The 26,704-nt window shown below is 38.1% G+C and overlaps 1 protein-coding gene across 1 annotated transcript; it reads left to right on the top strand.

The window, feature by feature from the left end:
• Nucleotides 1–14: 14 nt before the first annotated feature.
• On the top strand, nt 15–26,704 carry IP6K3 (inositol hexakisphosphate kinase 3). The gene is made up of 6 exons (XM_051996411.1): nt 15–131; nt 9,101–9,501; nt 17,281–17,491; nt 20,151–20,317; nt 22,185–22,360; nt 24,232–26,704. The coding sequence occupies exons 2-6, from the start codon at nt 9,303–9,305 to the stop codon at nt 24,685–24,687; spliced, it is 1,209 nt and encodes a 402-aa protein (XP_051852371.1). The 5' UTR covers nt 15–131; nt 9,101–9,302; the 3' UTR covers nt 24,688–26,704.

Below are 26,704 nucleotides of genomic sequence, written 5' to 3'. Positions count from 1 at the left end.
TCCACTCCAGTAGCACAGTAGAGTACAAGTCAGGGTGTGCAGAGCACAAAATCCAGCTAAAGCAGGGCTGAGAAAGAGAGCTTCTTCAACGGGTCCAGAGACATCTCTTTCCATTTTCAGATCTGCACCTGGTGAGTGTTGCCCAGGAAACTGGGTATCTTTGGCAGGTAGACATCATGGGGGATGGTATAGATGGTACTAAATTGATTGGGGGTATCTAAGACAATAGGAGGTGGGACCACCGTATCCCACACTCATAGCTATCCTCTGCAAGAGGAGGGCCTATGGCATTCTTGGCTGCTAATAATTTAGCACTGAGTGGAAAGGAGTAAAAAATTTGTGAGATGTTAAAGAAGATTAGTCAGAGAAAAAGAAATATGTGCTTGAATTCTCCCTGTACTTCCACTATTACCCCAATTCATTATCATGGCTAGGATATTATAACTGTGATAGAAATATAAATAAGGATAAAAGAAGAGGACAGAGAGGATAAAATGGATGAGGGGAGAGAAATAATGAGAATTTGAGAAAGAAGATGAAATGAAGAATCCTTTTCCAGCTGACTATTACAGAAGCACTTCGGATAGGGGCAAAGTAAATTAGAAGAGAAAACCCCTAGACTAAGGCTAACTCTAAATGATTACCTATGGCTCTGTATTTAATGCTTAATCAAGAGAAGCTACTCACAGTCCAAGAATAGCCAGGAAAGACAGTGGTCCTGACCAAAACAACATGTTCAGGATGCTGCTCCATGGACCAGCTAGATGCCAGGGGAAGCGGGGAATAATCCAAGGAATCAGACCACAGAGGAGAAACCAAAGGAACAGCATGTCCTGTACCTAGCAGCCCTCCTGTTGTGTGGAACAGTCTAGATGACATCAATGGACATGAGTTAAGATCTCAAGTCCCTTTTAGAAGACTCCAGATTTTCTGAAAATCTGTCTGTAAAGAAAAGGAAGACATATTCCTAAATGCTTTGGAAGGTTTGGGATTCCTACCCAAGGCCCTGTGGGTATAGAGAACTACCAATTGGGATCACTGGGGACTCTCTGCTACCAAAAAGCCCAAACACTAGCCAATGGCTACCTAGGAACGAGAAAGCCTTTAGGGACTGATTCCCCCTCCATTCCCTATGAAAACAGGACTCCCAAAATGCTTAATTTCACTCTTGAAGCCTGACATGGTTTATTCGTGGCCACACTCAAACCCTCCCCTCATCCAGCTGAACATGTAACAGATAGCCAGCCTCCCTATCCTGTTCAGAAATACATTTGTTTCAAGGACAGCTGGGTGGTTAGAGGACCAGCCCTGAAGTCAGGAGGAGCTGAATTCAAATCTGACCTTAGACACTTAACACGGCCTAGCTGTGTGACCCTGGGCAAGTCACTTAACCCCAATTGCCCCAGGGGGAAAAAAAAAGAAAGAAAGAAATGTATTTGTTTCATATAGAACTGTAAGGACCCAACATTCTCATTTTACAAATGAGAAAATTGAGGCCCAGAGAAAGAAAAGAATTCCTCTAAGATCATATAGCTAGGAGGCAACAGAATAAAATCAGGTCCCTCACTCCTTGGGGAAAAATTATTATCTTCATCATAAATCAAATCCTTTATGGAATAAAATATGTGGGCCTCAGTGAAAATACAGGTTCCACCTGCTCAGTCTATCACACTTAATGGAATTCTCATTTTTCCTGTGTTATTCTTTTGAGGGGGATGAATGGAGGTTGGTCTTTCTGTGGAACAAGGTAGAAGAATAAATTCTTCACATGAAAAAAATGCATATTTTGTTGTTATCTTATTTACTGGGAACTGAAAGGGAACAATAATAAACGTTGTGATCATATTTTGTCAGGGAAGAAAATCCAAGTACAAAGAGAACCTTGGCGGAAGGGGAAGTGTAGGAGAAGGATCGAAGCTCCTACAATTGATGATGAGAGGCTGTGTAGAGTCACTGAATATTTCATTTTTCCACGTAACACAATTATTCTATCCTCATCAAGCCAGGAGCTGGGGGAGACACAGAAAAGGCACACTTTAAAATTCATAGAGAAGTAATGCAACAACAGCTGACAGAACAGAAGTAGAAGGGAGTGAAAAATTAGGTGAAAGGCAATCGGTGGTCAGCTCCCTGGATTGAGCTAGCCTCAGAAAAGAAAGTCTGACTTGCCTCTGACAGTTGGACTGAAAAACTTGGGAATGGTCAAGGAGCACTGCCCCAGTAAGAAAGAACTGCTACTGCCTTGGGTGACTTTGTGGTAAAAATGCCAGTGATGCTGCTTTTACTGCTGCTCCTAGAGGTGGGGTGGGGGATGCCTATAAGACTTCTGAAGTCCTTTCAAATCACATTCTGTTTCTAACTTCCCCAAGCCTTTGATGGAGCATTAGTCCGCTATATGAATCAGACTTTCTCAGATTAGAAAATTCCCAAGAAAGCCGACCCATCCTACCCCCCAGACAAACCTGATTTTGTCCCAGTCCTATGCAGCATGGTAATGGGGATGGGTAGAGGGAAGAGATTTCTTCTTCTAAGAGATTTTCATGAGATTTAAGAGGGCCAATGTGTAGCTCAGCTTAAAAACTGTCTTGTTTGTTGGGATGTGCTTTCATCACCCTTTCAACACCTATACCTAGGGGAGCTCCCTGTTCTTTCTGGATCCATTAAGGCGCATCGCTCAATCCTAAGCAGGCATCGCACTTGCCGTCAAATATGTGGGATATAGAGCTAAGGGCTCAAGAATTAAATACTTTTAAGAGGCTTCTGTGCTGCCTTCTGTTGGACAAGGTCTTTCCTTGTGGCCTCCCCATGGACACAGAAGTCACTGACTGGTACCAGAGTGTACAAACCAGCAGACAGACAGACAGATGCACACATGTACACATGCACATGCACACACACACACAACATTCAATACCTCAGGGAAGCTTTTATTCCAACATTAAATATTCATTTCCTCCTTTCATGAAATTACCATGCTAACCACCAGCAAAACTCAAATGTCACATTTCTTAATTTTGCAAAACACATTGCAGATTACATTACTTGGAGGAACTCAAGGGGAAAGTAGATACTGGAACTCATGCCCTTGCCTTTTGCAATATAAGAGACTCTTAAGACATTTCTTAAGGACTGAAAGGCCACGTGTGTTGTTGTTAAGGATTTGGAGACAGAATACCATGTTCTAAACGTAGGGTTCTTACTGTTTATTTACAAGATAAAAATGATTCCCTTCTCTGGACCTCAGTTTCCTCATCTATGAAATAATACAGTAAGGTAGGATGATCTGTAAGTTTCCATCTTGTGAGAGAGACCCAAGCCAAGAAGCCTAGCTAAGGAAGACATCCTTTAGAACCATCCATTGATGGATTCCTGTGGTCCAGCCTCATACTTGGATGTGAGGGCTAGATGGGAAGAGGAGGAGAAGGAAGAAAAAGAAGAGGTGGATAGAAAGAGTAATAGACTCTCCCTTCTCTACCTAAAACAGCTATCGTTCAAGCGGCATTCACTCTCCAGTTATCTTGTTCCCACTTTTCTTCCACCCTGACAGCCCCATCAGAACACTACTAGAGTCATTAAGTATATTTGTCAGTGGCTGAAGGGCCCCTAAACGAATAACGGCAGTATTAAAATTGCATTTGTTCCTCAAGCCTAGGAAATGTTTGGAGACTTTGAATCTTAAAAGAAAGACGAGGAAAGGAAAATAAAATTCTCCCTTTCAAAGGATAAAACAAACCCCAGAATAAGCTTCTGACATTGGAAGATATTAAGTATTACTTGGCAGAAACCAGACCTTCCTAGGGAAATGAATGCATTCAAAAGATATGTATTTCAGAACATGGCTGGAGGCCATATTTCACCACTACTAGAAGGTACATTGGACTTGTATTACAGCTATTTGTGTAAATGTCTCAATCCTTACTCAATTGGAAGCTTCCTGAGGACAGAGATTATATAATTTTTCATCTTTGTAATTTCATGTTTTTTCGTCTTTCTATCTTCTGTTCCTAGCACAACATTTTGCATAAAAATGACTCTAATGAATGGCTGTTCAAAATAATCAAATTAAATTGACAGGACACTTGAGTTCCAATTCTTTCTCCCTTTGTATAACTTTTGGCAAGTCAGTTTAAAAAATTTGTGTATTCCTATCTCCCTTCCTGGTATAAAATGAAAGATGGTCTTTGAGATCTCTTTCATCTTTCTCATTCATCCCTGTGAAATGAAAGGGTGGCAGAGAGAGGACAGTGGGAACTGAATGTGGACCACAACATAGTATTTTCATTTCTTTTTATTGTTGTTTGTTTGCATTTTGTTTTCTTTATCTTTTTTTTCTTTTTGATCTGACTTTTCTTGTGCAGATGATATTTGCGGAAATATGTATAGAAGAATTGCACATGTTTAACATATATTGGATCACTTGCCAATCCAGGGCAGGGGAAAAAATTAAAACACAAGGTTTTCTAAGGGTGAATGTTGAAAATTATCCATGTATGTATTTTGAAAATAAAAAGCTTTAATTAAAAAAACACACAGATACAATTTTCAAAAGTTACAAATATTGTTTTCCCAACTAGGATTGTCAACAATTTAACCTTTAAATATATTTTCCCTTGTTTACCTTTAAAAAAGAGAGAGAGAGAGAGAGAGAGAGAGAGAGAAATGAAAGGGTGGTAGTTCATTTGGACCCTTCAGGAATCTTTAGAACATTTTTTTAAATTTCTTTCTTAAAAAATTCTTTTTCCTGAAAAATTGTCTTGTCTTCCCAGTCCAGATGACCCAGCATGATACATGATCCTCTGCCTCATAAGACACTTCTAAACTCTCCTTCCCATTATGACCTAAGCGACTTTAAATGGTTTTTAGGTCCTCTCATCTCTAATAGAATAAAAAATGCTCCCTTGGGTATCACAAAGACATTGTATGCTATTTGTACAAAACCTCTAAACCCAGAAAAACCTATGAAATGTACATTAGAGTCTCTGTGATGAGAAGGGAAGCCATAAAGCATCTAGCCTTTGAATTTCACAATCAGACACATTTTTATATTACACTCCTTTCTGCTACAAATTGTTTCTTGATAATTTTCTTTCTTTTTTTTTTAAATAACTTTTTATTGATAGAACGCATGCCAGGGTAATTTTTTACAGCATTATCCCTTGCATTCACTTCTGTTCCGATTTTTCCCCTCCCTCCCTCCACCCCTTCCCCCAGATGGCAAGCAGTCCTTTACATGTTGAATGGGTTGCAGTACATCCTAGATACAATATATGTGTGCAGAACTGAACAGTTTTCTTGTTGCACAGGGAGAATTGAATTCAGAAGGTATAAATAACCCGGGAAGAAAAACAAAAATGCAAGCAGTTTATATTCATTTCCAGTGTTCTTTCTCTGGGTGTAGCTGCTTCTGTCCATCTTTGATCAATTAAGGCTCTCTTTATCGAAGAGATCCACTTCCATCAGAATACATCCTCAAACAGTATCATTGTTGAGGTATATAATGATCTCCTGGTTCTGTTCATTTCACTCAGCATCAGTTCATGTAAGTCTCGCCAGTCCTCTCTGGATAATTTTCTTTCTTAGCTCTTCTCCATCCCTCCACATACATACTTCATGAAAGTGCCAGGAAAACTAGATTTCCTAGTCAATATGTTCTCAGTCTACTCCCCAATAAGAACCAACTTCTCCAGGCAAGCTGGTCTTTTCACTGGACCTCTGAGGTCCTTTTCAGATTTCTCATTCATCCAATAGAGATCTCATGATTTTATCCACCCCTGTGAAATAAAGAGAGGGCAGTGGGAATGGAATGTGGACCACAACATAGTATTTTCACTCTTTTTGTTGTTGTTTGCTTGCATTTTGTTTTCTTTCTCATTTTTTCCCCCTTTCCAAAGGCTAATTCTTGCCTTTGATCCTTTATAAACACTATTCCCTTCCTCCTGAGAAGCTCTTGCCCCTGTTCTGCATCTATAAGCATTTTTGCTTTCTGCAAGGATTGGACTTAATAACAACCTCTGAGATCACTTGCAAATTCTAGTATTTTGTTTCTTGAATCAACTCAAGCATCCTCTTTCTCATAAACTCTGCTAACCGATCCTGCATTGACCTCTCTCTTCCTGAATACCCAGAGTATCTAGCACATATTTTGGCACTTGACTATATTCAATTTTGTCCCTTAAGATAATATCGTATTTGTTCCTTGTGTGTGGATCATATTCACAAGATCACAAAACAGGAAGGGACCTAAGAGATAATCTCATCCAATTTACTCCTTTTATAAGTTAACTCCTCCCAATAGTGACGTGTCTGAGACCACTCAGGGAGGAAGCTGCAAGGTTAGAATTCAAATACATATTCTTTGCCTCCAAATTCAGTGTCCTTTTTCCTATACTTCATGCCTAGACTCTGTATTCCTCAATAGTATCTCAAGGATGCTAGTCAAATGACAGAAATCTAAACTTGTCAAATTACTGTTTGGAGCTCTTATTTTATTTAGGACCTGTGAATTTTATGGACTAATGAAAGAAGTCTTTATTACAACCTGAGAATTCAGCATTCTACCAATCTGTTGGTTAGTTTCCAGGGAAGTAACCAATTTTGATAAAATTTGACACATTACTCAAACATAAAAAGAGATGCCAGATGATAATTTGGACTACCATCTTGAAACAAAATGGTGATAAAAAAATTTTCAAATAGGCATATCTTTTTCAAAAATATATACCTTTTGTGATTTTAATGGATCTAAATGAAATTTGTTAACTGGGTATAGATTATAGTGATGTATGCAAAAAGATGGTTTAATCTGTCACTTTAAAATGGTCATATTCTATACAATAGTAATTTTATATACTTTGTTAAAGCATTTCAAATCACAACTCTCTCCTAATAGATTAATCAGTTAGTAAACTTACCTGTGCCTCAATTTCATCTATAAGATTAAGAAATTGGTCTAGTTGTCCTCTGTGTTCCCTTTTAGCTCTAGGTTTATGGTTCAAAATCATCATCAAAAATGATCTTTGTCATTTGCTAATGATCCTTCTCCCCAAGAGGAGACCCACCCAAGAGGACCTTCCTTTGTAACAAATAATGCTGACCAATCACCTCTCTAGCTCGATTTGTGAAGGGGTTGAAATAAAAGTGGATGGTGGATCTCTTTCAGATCTAAATCCTATGTACGTATAATGAATGGATGAAGAGTGAAATAGCAAGCATTTAATTGCTTACAATAGATGCCTGCATTTTCCCTCCTCTTACTTTCTCCTTAACCTCTTACAATTTGGCTTCCAACTTTATCATTCCACTAAAACTGCTCTCTCCAAAGTTACTAATGATCTCTCAGTTATGAAATCCTTTGACCTTTTTTTTTAATTTTTATTAAAGCTTTTTATTTTCAAAACATATGCATGGGTAATTTTTCAACACTAACCCTTGCAAAGCCTTCTGTTCCAAATTATCCCCTCCCCCTCCCCTAGGTGGCAGGTAATCCAAGGCATGTTAAATATGTTTAAATATATATATATCTCCAATTTATGTATAATCCAACATATGTATATATAGTTATGCAGTTAACTTCCTGCACAAGAAAAATCAGATCAAGAAGGGAAAAAACTGAAAGAAAACAAAATAGATTGATTATGTTTGGATTTGAGTTTTTCAGACAACTGGAATGCACCTGATACATGAAGCCTTGAGACTTCAACTTAGTTATAGGCATATTTATCTTTAAATCATGCCCTTTGCCTCTTTGAAATTGCCCACAAACTTTTTGGTCTGTTTGAATAGACTCTAAAGGTATATTTTTAACCAGTGGTTTTTTAATATCCCTCTCTGGTGCTGGTAAAAAATGCCCCCAGATTACTTTCTATAGTACAACTATACTAGCAAATTAAGCCTGTAACTTTCCCCCTTCCCTTTCTTCTAATACATGGCATCCATATAATATTAGCATTTCAGTCAGAAGTAAACTCCAGGTAAACTTTAGAAATGGTCATCCTAAACACTCTGCAAACTACATTGTGTAATTTTTTTTTTCTTCCCCTTCTAGACTCCCTATACAAAGCATATTTGGGACCTTCTGGGAAAATCAGATATAAGAGGGATTCCAAAGGTCTGGAAAATGGAGTATGAGACTGATGAATCTGAACACTGAATGTGTTCTTTGAGAGCTGACAATCCTCAGCCCAAATCTCTTTGGACAGTTGTAGCATGAACTAATATTGATGGAGGCCCTACCAATATTACTGATGTATACAAAGCTGGAAGCCATAGTCTAGCTATGCTATCGCCTAAAAAGAAAACAATAAGATTAATAAAGCACAACTTTTTCCCCCCATCTTGGGCATATCCTTGGCAGATTACCCTAGAAGATGGGGAACTATATTAATCAGTTGGTATTATTGAGTAACACTGATAGAGTCATCTCATGATGTTATTACATACAGGATATATGGTATAGTAAAAAGAGTACTGGACCTGGGATCAGAAGACCTGGATTTAGGCTTCATTTATGATACTTTCTTGGACAGCTTAGCTGGGTCTCACAAACTCCTTAAATGGAAAATGAGAACACAATTCCAATCTGTCTCACAATGCTTTTTTGAGAAAAGTTCTTTAGAAAGTTTAAGATGTAGAAATCTAAATTATGATTTGAGATAGAAGATAATCATCAGTAACTATTCCTGTAAGCTATAAATTTTCTCTGCCCTCACAATGCAACAACTTCAATTTTTCTTTTGCCTGAAAAATTGAAAATGCCATACTTTGTTTTAGGATGATGACCCAAATCTTGCATTTTCAAGATCTCCACATTGCTACAAAAGTATGAGGGAGTTAAAATTCTACAATAACACAGAGTGGCAGTGAGCAGGACTTGAAAGCCTATGTGTTTTTTGCCTATTTTGAGGCAGTTAAAAGAAAAGTATGGGAAAGAGCCTTTATTCTTAAGAAGGTCACAGTTAAGCAATAGCTCTTCTTCCCCTACTTTTAGATTTTCTCTAGCCATAAATCATTATCACCTTTGAGTTCCACTAAACATCTTCTGTACCCCAAAACAATGCTCTTTCCTTTTAACTATTTCTGTTTCTTCTTTGCTTCTCAAAAGGCATCTGTGGGAATCTCTATGCCTGAAGAAGCCCCTGCAGTGACGGCAGCTAAGGATTAATAGGAAGAATAACCAGATACCCACTTTGGAACTCTGCTGATAATCTGCTACCTCAACTCTCTCCTCTATCACAGCTTCTGAGAAGAATCCTCCTTTCCTAGGGATTTAATTTCCAGCCAAGAAAAAATTGGACCCCAACACCATGGTTGTTAAAGACAGCTGGGATACTGGGGACACTCGGTTTGGGGTGCTCCTGGAGCCCTTTGTCCATCAGGTTGGGGGGCATGTGAGCATGATGAAATATGATGAACATACCATCTGCAAACCCCTTATATCTCAGGAACAGAGATTCTATGAGTCCTTACCCTTGGCCATGAAGCAGTTCACACCACAGTACAAAGGTAAGATGGAGGAAGAGTTTGGCCCTGAGGATGGAGGTCCCTGCCAGGTGTCACTGGCTCATCTTCCCATGCCTACTGCTTCCGTTGGTCTGAGATACTTTTCTTAGATGAAGCGGAAGTCAGAGAAACTTTCATTAACTTTGATTTTTCAAACTGTTTAGCTTCCTTTGAATCTCCAGCTCAAAGTCTGGAAGAACTGGTACAGGGAAATAAATGCTGGACTTGATATTAGAAGACCTGGATTTGAATCCTACTCTGCTATTTATTAAATCTGTGATCTTATTTCATTTAAGGTCTCTGAGCAGGTTTTCTCACCTATAAAATGAGCTAGATGGAACAGATGATCATTTGAGTTCCTTCTAGTTGATTGCAAATCTTATGATCCTAAAAATCACACCAAAAATATTAAAAATCATATCATAATGAAAAATCTATAACACTAGCTCTGAATATCTTAAACCATAAGATCACTCGTGCTAAACTTTTGACAGGTCTCTTTATTGTTTTAACAGCACTCTAATAAGTCTAATCTATAGGCTGAAACTCTTTTCAATTTCAAAATAGTAGTTCAAGCCCTAAAGAAAGTTGTAAAGAAAGTTGAGAAACAGACTGTGTAGGAAAAGGGAACATGAGAGAGCACTCAGCTTTCTGCCCTCCTTAGGGAACCCACAAAAGTGAGAGAAATATATACAGTCAAGCTTGGATGATACAGCCTGGAAACTTAAGCATGAAGTGAAATATATTAAGAAGCTGAATGAGTTACAGAATTTTCAGTTTTGAAGAGAGTTGGTTAAGAACAATATCCATTGGCTCCTTGTTAGGTTGGGTTCAGTGTCCCTATGCTTAACTGTGGGTAGTGTATCAGGATTCCTTTTATGGGGATAACTGAGGCTCAGTTGGGAATTCATCTGGCCTGTTCCCATTCCTGACCTTTGCTTAATGAGGCTCAAAAGGTTTCAGTGTGTACTTCTGCAAATGTCCTCAGAATTGAGATGAAGTGACAGGTGTAGTAAAAACCCAACCAGGTTTGTATAAAGAAGTATTTCAGTGTGTGTGTGTGTAACCCAATATATTGGGTTTCATTACCATCCAAATGGCAAAGCAAAGAGGTCAACAAAGACAATTATGACATCTTTGGACAAAATAATTTGGACAAAAACCTGTCTTTAGTTGTTCTGGTTAATTGGGAAAACAGTAGGTTTAGATCTGAATCAATCTAGATTAGAATCTGAATCAATCTAGATAGTTATCCAGCCACATAATCAATGAATGTTAGCGGTAATATACATAAGGGTTAGTCCTATGTTGAGTCAGTTGATGATATAGTAGATAGGGTATGAGAGCCTGTAGTCAGGAAGACCTGCCTTCAAATCCTTTCTCGGATATTTACTAGCTGTGTGACCCTGGGCAAGTCACTTAATTTCTGAGTGCTTCAGTTTCCTCACCTGTTAAATGAGGGTAATAATAGCACTTACTTCCCAGGATTGTTGCAAGATAATATATATAAAAATGCTTCCCACAATGTCTAGCACATAAAAATGCATAATAAATACAGGCTCTGAATAAATGTTTATTCCTTTCCCCTCCCCTTAAATCTTGGTTCTAATGAATTAGACAAAACCAATGTACAAATTCAATCAATAATTTCTTCCCTTTCTTGAAAGAATCTAGAAGTACTTGGATTAAGCAGGCCCCTAAGCTTTGGTCTCCTCTGACATGTTCTGGGGGGCACCTTTTGGTATTTATAAAACAAATTGTGGGTCACTGATCATGTGGTAAGAATCTAGCCAGGGAAGCTGAACATAAACAGCTTTTAGGAGGGCTGCAAGACTAAGATCATTTCAGGCTCTATTCAGAACATCACTATCACCAATCACTAATCCCAGGAACAATAGTTCTATGACCCAAAGTTGCTGCCCCACATTCCTTTCTGCTCTATTGCTCCTCATCCTTCTTAGCCCCCATATTTCCCTTTTACCACTCCCTACTCCCTCCACACAGCACATTCTATTCTCCCTTTTATCAAAATGTACCTGTCCTGATATTTTGATACCTCAAAGTTCTGCTAAAAGTCAAGCCAAGAAATTAAATTAAGAGGTTGATAGCTCAATTCATCACTATCCCAGATAATAACATGTTTTATGAGCTGCCTAGAATTCCACAAAGAGAATGATGGATATGAGAATTATTAGGCACTTGTATCAAAGGCCAATAGAGACAAGAGATAGCCTCTTTTCAACTGTCAAGCCACATCTAAAAAGAAAAAGAAAGATTGACACAAATCCTAGTTTTAATAATGATTTGCCATTGTCCAAGCAAAGTGACAAGAACATGATGCTAGAAAAATTAAGTTCTGAAAATTTTATCTTCTAAGGAGGAAGTTGTCCCAAGACCTACAAGATCACAGATGCTATGAGTTGGCAGAGGGGAGACTTGTCTGGGCTGGAAGGCAATTCTTATATGGAAAAATATCACCAAAGTATATTTTCCAAGTGCTGTTAGACTCTGCAGGAGGAGACTCTCATTCTCCACCTTACCCCCAAAAGGCAACTAAAGATATGAAAAAAATCAGAAGTAAAAATTGTGGTGTTCTCTTCTTTAAATATAATGGTTCTCTCTGGGAGCAGGTTTATCAGGGAGGTTTTCTGGAGGCAGCCTTAGTTTCAGTTCAAAGATTGCTTATATGCTGTATACTGAGTACACACCAATCATTATATCACTGGGAAACTATTATTTGTTGTAGGATTAAATCAATGCTAAACTAGATTTAACCATTCTTTCCTCATTTCCACTTAGTACCTTGTTTCAAGTTCTGGCCCATAACATCTCCTTGTAAGATCAGATCAATCATACTGAACTATGCTAAATTAGATAATTATTGTCTCTAACAATTCTAATGACTTAACACTTTGTAAGGATTCCAACATGTTGGCCCCACGTTGGGCGCCAAAATGTGGTGTTCTTCTTCTTTTGTATAATATGATGGTTCTCTGGGAGCAGGTTTCTTGAGGAGGTTTTCTGGAGGCAGCCTTAGTTCAAAGTAATAATCACTTCAAATGCAGCCAGCTGATAAAATCCAAATGTTTATTTTCTCCTTCCAAGTCTTATCTCTTTCCTTGGGCCCGGTTAGCTTTCTTAGAGGCTAGTACTGAAACCCAAAAGTCCCAACTCCCAGTCTGAAGCACTTTCCACCACACCATGAAGCTCTATGTACATTTTTCCTACTGGGAAGAAGACTGTGAAAAAAAGATTCCTGAGTTGACCAGTCACAATGCCAGAGAGTATAATACCTCTATTTTTATCATCCTTCAAGTTGAATCAGGACAGAAAGAATTTTAGGTGGGAAGAGATTTCACTAGGCAGTCTTAACATGTTAGGGCTTGTCAGTGAAGAGAGTATTGCAAAAATATTCCCATAGATATGTAATGAGGGGAATGGAATGTAGGGGCAGGGAGGAAAAAGGGGGGAGAAGTGAGGAGAGAAGAAAATGAGCTGTCTTAATTTGACCTAGCCCTGTCAGGCAGATCCACTGTCCTTGTGGCACCAATAGTCTCTACATACTGTCTGGTTTTGAATTGACCAGGATATTAAGGACATACTCCTAATCCCAGTTGGTTAACAGCTAAACCAGACTCATATTGCAGAAGGCAGCAATCAAATGCACTCATAAATTTAAAAATAAATAGGTGATAGAGTATTCACTGAGACTCAGCCTGCTATGCAACCAAACAAAAATTGCTAGGATGCTTTGGGAATGTCAACCAACTCTGTAAATATTCACTGTCTGTGCAGTTGGCATTTTCTATAGGGTCAAGATATATTCAGAAGGCTGATGTTGGAAAGTACCTTACTTTCTACTGGAGTCTATTCTTCTCAGGGTAGATAGACTCTACTGCCCTTAGGCTAGAAGACCTAATTTGCATGGACATTAGGATAAATGTTGGCAATTCCATGTATTAGTTCACCAAGATGAGGAAAGGGGGGTCAATCATAGTGGTTTGAACAATTGAATGAATCAAATTCAACAAAGCAGTCTGAATCCAGCTAACATGATACAGCAAAATCTAAATTAACTACCCTAGGCTTTCTGGCCTAGTCTCCCTTCCACTGCCTAGTAGATGAGGTTGAGCTATTAAACTCGATTAAAATCTATTCAATTCAATAAACATTTATTAAATACCTTTTGTGTTCAGAGCATAGTCAAGAAAATGAAAAAGATACAAAGTTTAAGTAAAGCCCTCATGAAACTCAGTCTGATAGATATAAAATGATATATAACATATGAACATATGTATATTTATGCCTATATATATATATATATATATATATATATATATATATGGGTGCTTTAGAAGAGTGCAAAAAAAAAAGTGCTGTGTAAGACCAAAGTAAAAAGTCAACAAAAGGAGGAATCAGGAAAAACTGCACAAATCCACAAGATTATAAATTTCGAGTTCATCTCTTTATAAAAAAAAAGAAATCGAAGCCCAGGATCTGACCTGATTCCCACAGGTTGGGTCAAAGCTAGTGATCTTTCCATTAAACCATACTAATCCCATGAAATAAGCAGTATGAACAAAGCAAGGAGATAGAAAAGTGTAGAGTATCAATAAGGGATGGGTTAGTTCCATGTGGCCAAAAGCAAGGGAAGATTAAGCGAGGAAAATCTGACTATGAATAGAGGGAAGAGATTGTGTAGGAGCTAAAAAGAGAGTGCCTGAATGTATGAAAAATAGTTTTGACTGCATCCCAAAGGAAACAAAAGTAATTTTTGAATAATCCATTATTTGGGATTATCTGTATTTCTGATTTCCCTGCCGAGGGCCAAAAATCAAGAGTTGACTATATTAGGGCAATAAATGAAACAGAGAATGCCAAGGTAGCATTTGAGTGTTTCTTTGGGACTTTCTGGATATATATTTCCTTCAGACGATAGATCTTCATGGGTCTATAGTTGTAATGGGGTTCTAGTGGCAATCAGAGAGTTGTGGAAATCCCCTTTTGGTCAGAGACACAGGTTCTTCATGAAAGAATTCATGAACCGGAAGAGTTTTAAGTGGCAAAAATGGAAGTTTATTGTTGGATGAGAAATCAGTTTTGCTAAGAGACTGACTTTAATGTGACAAAGTCCTGTTAGGGAAATGGAGGCTGATACTGAGAAGAGAATGTCTTTTCAGGGGGCAGGGTCCTGATAGGCAGCTATACCAAGGGACAAGGCATAGTCCTGCTTTGGACATTCTGCAAAGAAGTGAGTTTAAAATTGCCCTTTAATAAGGAATCTTGAGGCTCTGGTTTCAGATTGAAAAGTTCCCAGGCCTAGAACTCCAAATGAATGGGAAATCACTTTTAAAGGCTTCTGGAATTTGAAATCTGGGGTGATCTGCCATAGAAAAAGCCAGCCAGGAGGATATGCTTTCTCTCATAGACTCTCTGGAGTCTGGGGAGATATGCTTCCTAGGAGGGTCTGAGATTTGAATCTCCCTTTTTTACAGACCAAAGGGTACATAATTTTACACCCCTGTCACTTGTGACACTCACTGCTGAGAAGAAATTGATAGGGACTACTGTAACATGGCTCATAACTCGGCCAGATCTGAACTGGCACTACCAAGTGTTTCCTTCACCTTCAAAGATCCTCTTGGTCCTGGTCTGACTTGAGGAGTTCCCTTACTATACTCAACCACCAAAATCACAAGAACTTTTTTGGTTGATGTAAGAATAAGCACCCTAGCCACTGCGTTTTTTCCCTTTTCTTATGTTAGGGAAGCCTATTCCAAGAAATGTTTTGGTTTCAAAGATTTAGATAATGTCCCTAGATAAGCCCTAAGATAAACATTCAGACATTAACTTCCCCAAAGTCCCCCCAATAGTTAACATCCTTGTCCTCATATCTTGCTAGAACTCCCCAGCTCTAGCTCCTTCTTGTTTCCCTTCACCAATCACCAGGAATCTTAGTTTGCCTGTTCTTTCCCATGGGATGAATAAACCCAGAACAAATGTGACTGAGTGCACAATGGGAGGTTTCCTCCAAGCATTCACAGTACCTAACTGAGTTTAGGTATTAGCAGCAGAACATGTGACTAAAGTTCTCCAAGTAAATAAATTTAGGAAGGAGGGGTAGTGTTGCAACCAGGGGTATTGAGGCAGAACAATTCAAGGAACTGAGGCAGAACAATTAGGGAAACTGAGGTAGGACAATTAGGGAAACTGAGGCAGGACAATTAGGAAAAGAGTCAGGACAATAAAAGGGAACTGTGCCATAACAACCCTTCCTTATCTACATTTATCTCCTTGATTTTCCTTACATCTAGAATGGATTTTTTTGGCCATTCAATTCCACTACCTAGTTATCTCTTCCCTTTTGCTGCTCTGGTATTATCTTCTCCACATTATCTTCTCTAATTCTATCCTTATCTTCCTACCCTCTACCTCTAGCAAATGAAAGCAATGTCTTGTTCTTTGAGCCTCACATGGCATTTTGGGCTGCTTTAATGTATTTGTATTCTAATCCATATTATAGCTACTTGAATCTTGTGTTCTCTATTAGATTGCTAAACTTCTTGAGAGTAAGAATTGTGTCTTGTTTTTGCATCTCTGGTACCTTATAATGTATAAAAATGCTCCTTTTCTTCCATTAAATCTCACACAAACTTTCCTTATCTTCTCTTGTCATTAGATACTTAACAAATGTTCTTAAATTTGTTGAATCTATCTAATAAACTAGTAGAGAAGATCAACTAGCAAATTAATTAATTGGGTTTCTGTATATTCTCCTGTTCCTAAAGCAAATTAGTATGTAAGCTATTTGCTTTAATTACAGCCAGCAATGGGCATCAGGAAATCTTATGAAGAGTAAGCAGGCTCATATTATTTTCATGTTTACCTCTAATCAAAACACAAGACCATATATAAATACCAAATAGTTTTCTGGAGAAAGGGTGAATGATAAGTTAAACATGGAAACTTAAATTCACTTTAAAAGTGAATCAAAAGGAACTGAAGGAAGGAGGGAAACTTTGTTTAGTTGAGAAAACCAGGTAGAAGGATCTTCTTTACTCCTCCACAGCAGAAACATACTGGCCTTACTTCTCTCTGAGACTAAATCCATGGGCTGATGTAAAACCCATTTCTCACAGAATCAATTCCCCTAACGTTTGAAGTGTGCTCTTGTTGGTTCAGCAGTTGTATGACTAGGAAAATATAACTATGCAAAGAAGTCTGGGACTGCAAGAACATAATGTCCAGGTACAGAGCAGGTTTTATTTGAAGCATGAAAAAGCAGGGAAAGAAAAGAGAGTAGGAAAAAAGGGGAGGAGGGCAAACCAGAAACAGCCTGGGGCTATTTTTTGTAGCCTCAGAGATAGTTTTGGTCTCATTCTGGGATAGAATCTATTTCAAACTAAATCAGGCCAGTCTCCAAAGCTCTTCCTGAAGATGATGACATTTCAAGGCAGACTGTTTATGGGACAAGGAGCTCTTAGCCATTGAAACTGCTGTCATCTATTCTAAAATCATCTACTTAATCTGGCTGCATTTTTTTTCGTTCTTCTCTCCCTCATCAAGTAGAGAAACTATAGAAAGTTTCTGTTAGTACCACAGGAGAAGGGTTTGAATCCTAGCACTGATACTTCCTGTTTGACTTTGGGCATTTAGGCAAGACATTTCACTCCTCTGGCCATCAGTATCTTCCTCTGTAAAATGAAGGGGTTGAACTAGATGACCTCTAAGGTAACTTCCAACTCTAAACCTCTATTATTTTATCTTTTTTTTTTTTTTAAGGCACTGTCACTGTGCATCTCCTGAAAGACAGCAGGGGCCATTTCAGTCTTGTTGCGAGTCCACTGTCTGATAACCATGGCTCCTATGATGTATCACCTGAGTCTTCGGTGATGCTACTACAGAAGCTGCAGAAGAATGGCAGTGGCCACAACAGTGACCTTCCTCTTGTTCAATGGAAGCACACTCAACTGACAAAGTCTCTTAAGGAGAGGTGAGCAACACCTGTAAGTCAAAATGCAAGGAACAGAAGGGTTGCAAAATAGCTGCCAAAGAATTATACCCCAAAAGGACTGGAGAATGAAAAAGAGATAGAGAGAGATAGAGAGGGAGAAAGGGAAGGAGGGAAAGAAGGAAGGAAGTAAGAGAAAGAGAAAGAGAGAGAGAGAGAGAAAGAGAGAGAGAGAGAAGGAAGGAAGGAGGGAGGAAGGAAAAAAGGAAGGGAGGGAGGGAAAGAAAGAATATGGTACCAATGGAAAGAAGTTAGGTTGAAATCCTGGCTCTGATACACATTGGCTATGTTACCCTAACCTCAATTTCCTAATCTATAAAATGAGGATAAAAATATTTGCCCCCTTTCATTTTCTGGGATCATTGTGAGAAAAGCATTCCATGCACCTTAAAAAAAAACTATATAAGATAGAATAATCAATGTGGCAACCAACAAAAGAAATAATATTTTATCTACTTTTCCAATATCCACTAAGTAAAGGTATTTTACATGACATTTCTAGAAAAGAAGATAAAAATTAATTTCTGCTAGCACTTAATAAGTGTTGCAATATGGTATTTGATATTTTCCCAAAAGATCCAAAAATAATAATAGTTATAATAGTAATAATATAACAATAGCTGCAGTCATGCTTCTGAGTGCTTTCCTCATCTAACCCTGTAAGGTGGGAAATACAAGTGTGATTTTTTTTTTCATTTAGTGAACAGAAAGGGAAAAGTTAAGTGAAATTATACCTGTAATGTTTTATTTTTTGGTTGGTCTTGATTAGTAGATGGGAGCTTAGTAGTCATGGGACCTCTTTCCAGTTGTGGCTGAAAGAGGAGAGAGGTGAATGTGGTATTCATTGGATTAAATGTTTTTTATGCAAGAATATGAGAGTTTTCAAGGGTCTAATGTCCTAATACTCATAAATAATTTCATTCTGTGAGTTGCCATGTCCAAAGAATTCATTATCTAATGATCAATTTATAGGTGGTGAGCCTCTCAGTACTTAGTCCTTGGTATTCTTATGATTTCCAAAGAAATCAAGGAAAATCCCCAGCACAAGGGGGAGGACCACTGTGGCAAACATACAGAAATCATGAGTAAGAGTAGCACAGGATGGGCAGACATACATGGCTTTTAATCTATATCACACAAAGATGAGATCACAGGCTCAGGAGCAACTAGGTGGTACAGTGGATAGAGCACCAGCCCTGAAGTCAGGAGGACCTGAGTTCAAATCTGGATTCAGACACTTAACACTTCCTGGCTGTGCGACCTTGGGAAAGTCACTTACCCCCAACTGCCTCAGCCAAAAAAAATAGCACTACGATACAGATATCTGTAATAAGAAGCAGTAGGTGACACAAAGGAGAAGAGTGTTAGGCTTTGGAGTTCAAGACCTGAGTTCAAAGACACTCACTAGCTGTGTGACCCTGGACAACTCACTAAATCTCTGCTCTAATTTCCTCATCCATAAAACAGGGATAATTATAGCACCAATGTAACAGGATTGTTATAAGAACCAAATTAGATGGAATCTATTTGTAAAGTGCCTAACACAGTGCCCATAATAGATGCTTAATGGTGTAAAAACACAATTATATTTAATTAGCTAATTAGTAAATTCCGTAAACATTTATTAAGTGACTATTAGGTATTTCAAGGCCTTCCACTGAAGTGTTAACTAGAGCTAATGTTTCCCTGAGGTCTGAAGGTAGCCCTAGTTTTTCAACGTTTATACTATGAGAGCATAAGCTCTGCCAGATCTTACCAGGCTAACAAGCCTTCCACTACTAGTAAGTCTGGAAGACCCCAAGTTTTCCATTTGGGTACTAGATCTGTTAAGTTCAGATAAGCACATCATTATACTGCTGGCCATCATTAGGTGATAAATGCTTTCAGCCACTATAACTCATGAAACCAACTACTGAATGAAATATGGATTTCATATCCTTCATAAATCCTTGAAATTCTGAAGTAACAAGATATTGTTCAACTCTAGAAGAAATACAGATATTAAATAAGGCACAGTCCCTATACTTGAGAAGCTTATAGTCTAGTAGAGAATATTAGCTATATATAATAAATATAAATGAGAATATCATACATGCATAAGACTAGTACAAATAGGAAAAGGAAAATTTTCAGCAAGAGCAGGGAAGCCATTCTAGATCTAGAGGAGGATATGAGAAAAAGCAAATTATGCCTTTATTAAGACACTGTTGTCCTTGTCCCCACCCAATACTTTCAGTTTCCCATTTCTAAGTCTTTCCCTATACTTTTCTCTATGCTTTAGGAAGCCCTCTCTTCCCCTCCCCAATTCAATTCCAATAGTGGATTCCTAATCATTTTTAAAATCCAGCTCAAACTTCTTTGATATCCTCTGGCTTGTAATATAGACTTCTCTCCTGGACTTAAAATAGCTTTGCTTTGAAATTTACTTATCATAGAATAATATATGTTAACATTTCCTGTATATACCTTACACACAGCTTGCCCCATAAGGGCAAGTGTCCCAGCTCTGTCATCCTCTAACTGAATGACCTTGGTCGAATCAAACTTTGTTCAGGTGCTTAGCAAATAAATACAAGCAGTTTGCATTTTTCTGAAGCTAGCAGCGTATGACATTTTCCCCCATGTATTTGATTCACCCAAGCTGTCCAGGCAAAACGCTCCTGAGGACCGAAATCCATGTCTCCTCCTTTATGGAAGATACAAATGGCAACCAGACAGAGAAGAAGAGCTGCAATCCTTGGAGACTGCGCTGTCATAAGGAACACTTGACTCGAATGTATTCGGAATACCAAGAGAACAAAATGCACCGTATCCTTGCTTGGATTTCTTCACAGGACACCTAAAATCAGTGCAGAAAAGCTCGTATAGAACAAAACTACCAAGGAATCACTGGTTTAAAGTAGGGGGCATGGGAACAAAGTTCACAAACATGTGAAGAAGTGTGATCAACAATGGCATGGTGTTAGAAGGCTTGATGCTTGGAAAATTCTTAGTAGTTAACAATACTGACTGGTTAAACTATTTAAACTGGTTAAACTCATCTAAAACTCTTTTTTTTTTTTTTTTTTTGGTAATTGGGTTTCTCACTGCAGGGGTAAATAGCAATTCTCCACTTGTCAGAGTAAACCAGAAGTGTGGTATTATGGATTTACTAGCCTTAAGAGTTAGGAAGCCCTTGGTTTAAATGGAGCCCTTCACAATCCCTGGCTATGTAATCATTGACAAAATTTCTCATTTATAAGGTGGACATGATAGTTCTTGTAATACCTACTTCACAGGGCTGTTATAAAGCTCACACATATAATAGAGATAAAATGCTTTGTGAAACTTAAAATATTCTAGAAATGTCAACTATTATTATAAGGCATTATAAATAGCAGTGATAACAGAGACTTCTATCCAATATGGGCAGCTTCTACTCTCAACTGCAGGGTGTCCATGAAAAGAGAATTACCACTCCACATCCGATATGAACATTATAGATAGTGATGGCCAAGAATAGAAAGTGGAAAGGACAAAGGGACACAGAAACATAGTTCTAAAACTCCAAGCTTCACTCATTCAATGATTCATATTTATAGCACTTCTGAAATACATAGAATCTTCCACCTGGGGCCTACATGCAAATTATCTCCCAGAATTACAGCCATACACATTAGCAGAAATTCATGAGTCTAGACCTAAAAAAAAAAAAAAATAGGTCAAACAAAAGAAAAATTACCCGTGTCTAGAGGTAAAAATTTGAGCTAAAATGAGCTAAAATTCCCAGAATGACTATTTTCTACATTCCTACTATTATACTTGCAAGAATGGACTGGGATAATGGAAATTTTTACTGACTGATATTTGCAAAAACTGCAGAAATATAGTCAGTATTCTTAGAGATGATCATTTTTCATGTTGAGAATTATTTGCCTCCCTCCATGGTTACTGACATGTCAGTATGAGTCATGCTGTATGAGGTGGGGCTTAGGGGACCAGCAAATTCTATCTCACCATAGTTTCCCTTCCATCACTCCATGTTCTCCACAAAGACCTCATTAAACTATTATGAATGTAAGACTGAGCTAGCATATCTCTCAGGGACAAAAATGGGGAAGGAAGGTTGAATTCATGCAACAATAAGTAGCACATAAGGCTCTGCAGATCCCCTAGTAGAGGATCATGAGTTTAAAAAGCCCTCTTAGTCACTGCTTGTATCCTTGCAAACTGGTTTCTTACATAGTCACAGTTGCATCTCTACTCTCTAAGAAACTTTAGGAAAATTACTCCAATGAAATTAATATTTCTTCAAATTATTTATGAAGTTTCTATCAACCCTCTTCCCTAAAAAGATATTGGTCATTCATTTATTTGTGATTTTATCCTTATGATTTTAGGCTATACAATGTAAATTGTGCACAGTTTGCCAGGGAATTGTACCTGAATCTAAATTTAAATTTGAAAGAGAACTACTGTTAAAATTTTTCCTAAATAAATAAGAAGTTACTGTTTTGGATTGTTAATAATACTGCTAATGTCTTGAATTGTTAATAACACTAGTCACTAATGAATAATTGAAGTAAAAGAAACATAAGCACAGCATGAAATTTAATTCCTAGAATTGTCCTACCGATCTCCTATGGGAGCAATATCTCTTCAATTTGTAGTGTTTTCCTTAACTCAGTACGATTAGGGTTTTTGTTGCTTGAAAACGTGGTGTCAAAGTACAAGTATCCTTGCATTCTGGACCTAAAGATGGGAACCAGGCAACATGGAGATGATGCCTCCGAGGAAAAGAAAGCCCGTCACATCAAAAAATGTGAACAAAGCACCTCTGCTTCCCTTGGGGTTCGCATTTGTGGCATGCAGGTAGGATGTGTAAACAGTTTAACAGAACATATGACAGTATAGCTTTGTCCTTCACAGGCAACAGTGTTGACCAACCCACCTAACAAAGGTCTCCAGACATCTGACCAGTCTACCATTTCAAGGGGAATACTGAGTAGCCCTGACAGAGAAAAATGAGATATAAACCATATTATAATTTGTGTGTGTGTGTTGAGTTAATTTATCATTATTGTAGCAAAAAGTGATTGCTATTTAAATTCAATCTGAGTCAATCAGGACCCAAACAGTGACCAAATTAGGATTGGCCTGGGACCTATTGATAATCACTGAGAAACAGAGTGGGTTTTGGTTTAAGGTATGGACCATAAGAAAAAAAATCTAGCCTATGAACTCCAAGATATCTTGGGAGGGTTCAGAAAAACAAAAGATTTTTTGCCGGGAGGGAAGGAAGGAGAGAAGGGAGGAAGGAATGGAGGGAGGGAGGAAGGAATGAAAGGAGGGAGGAAGGAATGGAAGAAAGGAGGAAGAAAGGGAGGGAGGAAAGAAGGGAAGGAAGGAAGAAAGGAAAGAAGGAAGGAAGGAAGGAAGGAAATAAGGAAGGAAAGAAAAAAGGAAGGAAGGAAGGAAAGAAGGAAGGAAGGAAAGAAGGAAGGAAGGAAGGAAAGAAGGAAAGAAGCAAGGAAGGAAGGAAGGAAGCAAGGAAAGAAGGAAGGAAGCAAGGAAGGAAGGAAGGAAGCAAGGAAGGAAGGAAGGAAGCAAGGAAGGAAGGAAGGAAGGAAGGAAGCAAGGAAGGAAGGAAGGAAAAGAAAGAAGGAAGGAAGGAAGGTCTGGGACAACTGAAATTTTCCAACATAGTTTATGTGACTTTTGTTTACAGAATGATCAGACCTTTAACATTAGCTGGTACCAGAATTTGGAGGAAGGGCTGAAAAAAAAACAAAAACAAAAACAAAAACAAAAACAAACAGTTTCACTGTGAGACTCTGTGACTTCTCAATTTCTAATCCTTTGGAATGACAGAATTGAATTCTTCAATTTTCTAATGTTGAAAGGAGAATGTAATGCTTATATTCCTACTAATAATTTACCTTTCATTTTCCTGATACAATAGTTCGTTTTTATTACTTTGCTATGGCTTACACAAGAAACTGCAGAAAAATAGGAGGAAATTAAGCTTCTCGTGTTCATTCATTCTTATAGTCTAGCAAAACTAGATGACAATTTGGTGGTAAACATTATGAGTCAAAGGCCCTTCTCCTGAGGACTCCTTAGTTCACTAAGCCAGGGAAGACCACTGTCTTCACATCTCCATATACTGAATTTCTTTACTTCTTTCCTTCCTTTTTTCTCTTCCTTTCCTCTTTCCCTTCTGTCTTTCATTTCTTCTCTCTCCCTTCTTTCCTTTAAGTCAAATTGTCTCTTCCTCTCTAAAGTTTTTCCTCACTACCTACCTGAAAATAATCTCTTTGTCCTCAAATCTCTCCTCGCATTTTTTCTGAACCTTTCCTTTGCACTAAATGCAATATATTCTCCCTTGAAAACCTGTAATTTGTGAATAGGCCTTTCTTCCTCTATCATAACGTAAACTTCTCAAGAGCACTATCTATATTGCCTCAATCTTCGAATCCCTAGTGCCTAGCACACAGTAGACACTTCATAGATTTGCTTCTAATGACATGAAATTAAAGTCCCTAATAGAAAACATTTTATAACCTAGAAGCTACCTTTGTACTTAGTGATGGTTATTAGAAATGTCAACCATTTTTTAGCTGTGTTTCCTGGAAGCTTGACTATGCTTTATAATAAGTTCATAATGCTACAACATAATAAGGAACAATTTTCAGGAAAGTTTTCACTCACATTTTATTCTTATTCTCCTTTTTTAACCCAAGGTTTATCAAGCTGACTCAAACCTCTTTCTCTGCAAAGATAAATATTATGGAAGGAAACTTTCAACTGATGGGTTCAGGCAAGCACTCTATCAATTTTTGCACAATGGCTTACACCTTCGAACAGATCTCCTGGAACCCATTCTCTTCCAACTCAAGGATCTCCTTTCAGTCATTAAGAACCAGTGTTCCTATCGTTTCTACTCCAGTTCTCTCCTCATCATTTATGATGGACAAATGCCCCCAGAAAGAACCACAGGAAGTCATCACTTGCAAAAGACAAACTGCTCCTCCCCAGAAGGACTCTTCAAAGTTGATGTCCGTATGATAGACTTTGCACATACAATTTACAAGGGCTCCCGATACAACCACACCATCTATGATGGACCAGATCATGGCTATATTTTTGGCCTAGAAAATCTTATCCAGATCCTTCAGGATATCTCAGAGGTTGAATAACACTTAATGAGATTGCAAGGGGGACCTACTTCTAGCAAGGGTAAACTATATATCCCTTTTTAACTACCATGTCTGCTTATAAGAGCTGTTTGCAAGAAGAGCTCAGAAAGCTTCTCAAAAAGGCATGAGACTTTTATGGGAAAAAAATGCTAAAGAAGCCAGCCAGTGGTAAACCCACATTGAATTAATTCCACATACTCTTGAATCACAATATAAAGCTATTAGCACCAAAGGAGAATTCAACTGAGCAGCTAGGAGGTACAGTGAATAAAATGCTGGGCCTGGAGTTAGAAAGACTCATCTTCTTGAATTCAAATCTGGCCGCAGAAACATCTTGGCTCTGTGACCCTGGACAAGTCACTTAACCCTTTATACTTCAGTTTCCTCATCTGCAAAATGAGCTGGAGGAGGAAATGACAAACCAATACCACTATCTTTGCCAAGAAAATCCCAAATGGAATCATGAAAAGTCAAATACGATTGAAAACTATTGAACAAAAAGAATTCAATATAATATGGGCACATTTTGGATGTCATTCAAGAGTATTTAGTAATTGAAATAACAAAATAACCTCATTAATAGGTAGTTTTAGCTATCAATTGGTCCCACAGAATGGACTTCAAGGACAAAATAATAGCAAAATACTGGTATATTTGCATCTAAGAAGCTCTTCAATTTATTTTGCTACAATCCTATAGAAACTTCAAGGTAACTAAAAACAGTACTTGGAAAAAGTCTCAAAGACATATTATAGATAATTTCAATGTCTTTCTGCCCACATGAGCTACTTATTCTGAAAAATGCAAGAAGAGTTTGTTAAAGGGTTTATCCTTTTTAAGTGACACTTTCCAAGGGCCATTATCCAATAGGATGTTTACAAATCTTGGCTTTTTTTTTCCTTTTTCATTCAGGCTCACAACAGTGGGCAAACAATAAGATTATGCATGAGTAATGGCAAAAGCAGAAAACTAAGTTTTCCACTGCCATGAATCAACATCTGTGTGTCTCACAGAGGCTAACTATATAGAATCATGAATGATTCATTAGAATGATTCTGATATGCCTTGATCATCTTGACACTCATTCTGTGACTTATAGCTCCAAATAGAATAATGTGTCAAAGAGGATCGACTATTTTACATATATATATATAGTCCTTAAGAGGCACTAGGAAGCCAAGTAAAATGTTTACAAGATTAGGGGATAAATGTAAATATGGAGCAAGCTGCAAAAAGTTCTAACTAATTCCTTTCTGTGTGAAAACCTATTACAACACCCTATTAGAGGGATATAGAGCTTAATTAAGAAAATTAATTTGTTAATAAAATTGTTTGGGTCACTAGTGCTTGCTTGGTATGTTTGATTAGGCTTTCTGTTTATTTATTCTAATCAGCATGACAAGGGGAGCCCTGAAATTCTCTCTCACTTTCTCCGACTTTGGGGGGGGGGGGGGAAACTTGGTAAACTCCCTCAGAGAAGCTCTCCCCTGAGAGATCCACCTCAGGGAATCAAGATAAAGTGGTTTCATTCTGTTATCTGGGTGAGACTAGTTGAGTCCAGGACCACTCTTATTTAGCCCAAGCTGGAGAACTAGATTTCTAGCCAACTCTATTGAGTTGGAGATTAGTCCAGGGACATTCATTCAAATGGAAAATTTCTACTCAATTCCGAACATCTCTGTCTGATTCCAACTCAAACTGCCCCCCAGCCTCTAACAAAAGTTTCAATTATAAAAAGAGGCAACTTGGGACTCATTCCTTGCAGATGACCTAATCATGCCAAGGAACCTCTCTCTCCCCTTGGCATACCTTTGACCCTCTGCTCGCTGAAAAGACATTCTCTTTTCAGCATTACTCTCTCTTTATCTCTCTCACCTACTTCCCTAACAGAACCCTACCTACCTTTCTTTCGGGATTTCTCTGCTAGAGGATTTCTCTGCTATCCTACTACTAAGGAAACCAGCCTCCTAGCAAAAGCTGACTTCCCAGTGCCAATAAACTTCTTTTGCCAGTTTAA

This window comes from Antechinus flavipes, chromosome 4 (genome assembly GCF_016432865.1).
Source record: "Antechinus flavipes isolate AdamAnt ecotype Samford, QLD, Australia chromosome 4, AdamAnt_v2, whole genome shotgun sequence".
NCBI lineage: Eukaryota > Metazoa > Chordata > Mammalia > Dasyuromorphia > Dasyuridae > Antechinus > Antechinus flavipes.
The sequence above is the reverse complement of the archived record's forward strand: the minus strand, read 5'-3'. Positions and strand labels throughout refer to the sequence as shown.

Excerpts from the sequence above, each read along its gene's own strand:
- IP6K3 (XM_051996411.1), top strand. The coding sequence starts at position 9,303 with ATGGTTGTTAAAGACAGCTGGGATACTGGGGACACTCGGTTTGGGGTG. Across the intron at positions 9,502-17,280 it reads GTTCACACCACAGTACAAAG|GCACTGTCACTGTGCATCTC; the intron begins GTAAGATGGAGG and ends TTTTTTTTTAAG. Across the intron at positions 20,318-22,184 it reads CCAAGAGAACAAAATGCACC|GGTTTTTGTTGCTTGAAAAC; the intron begins GTATCCTTGCTT and ends CAGTACGATTAG.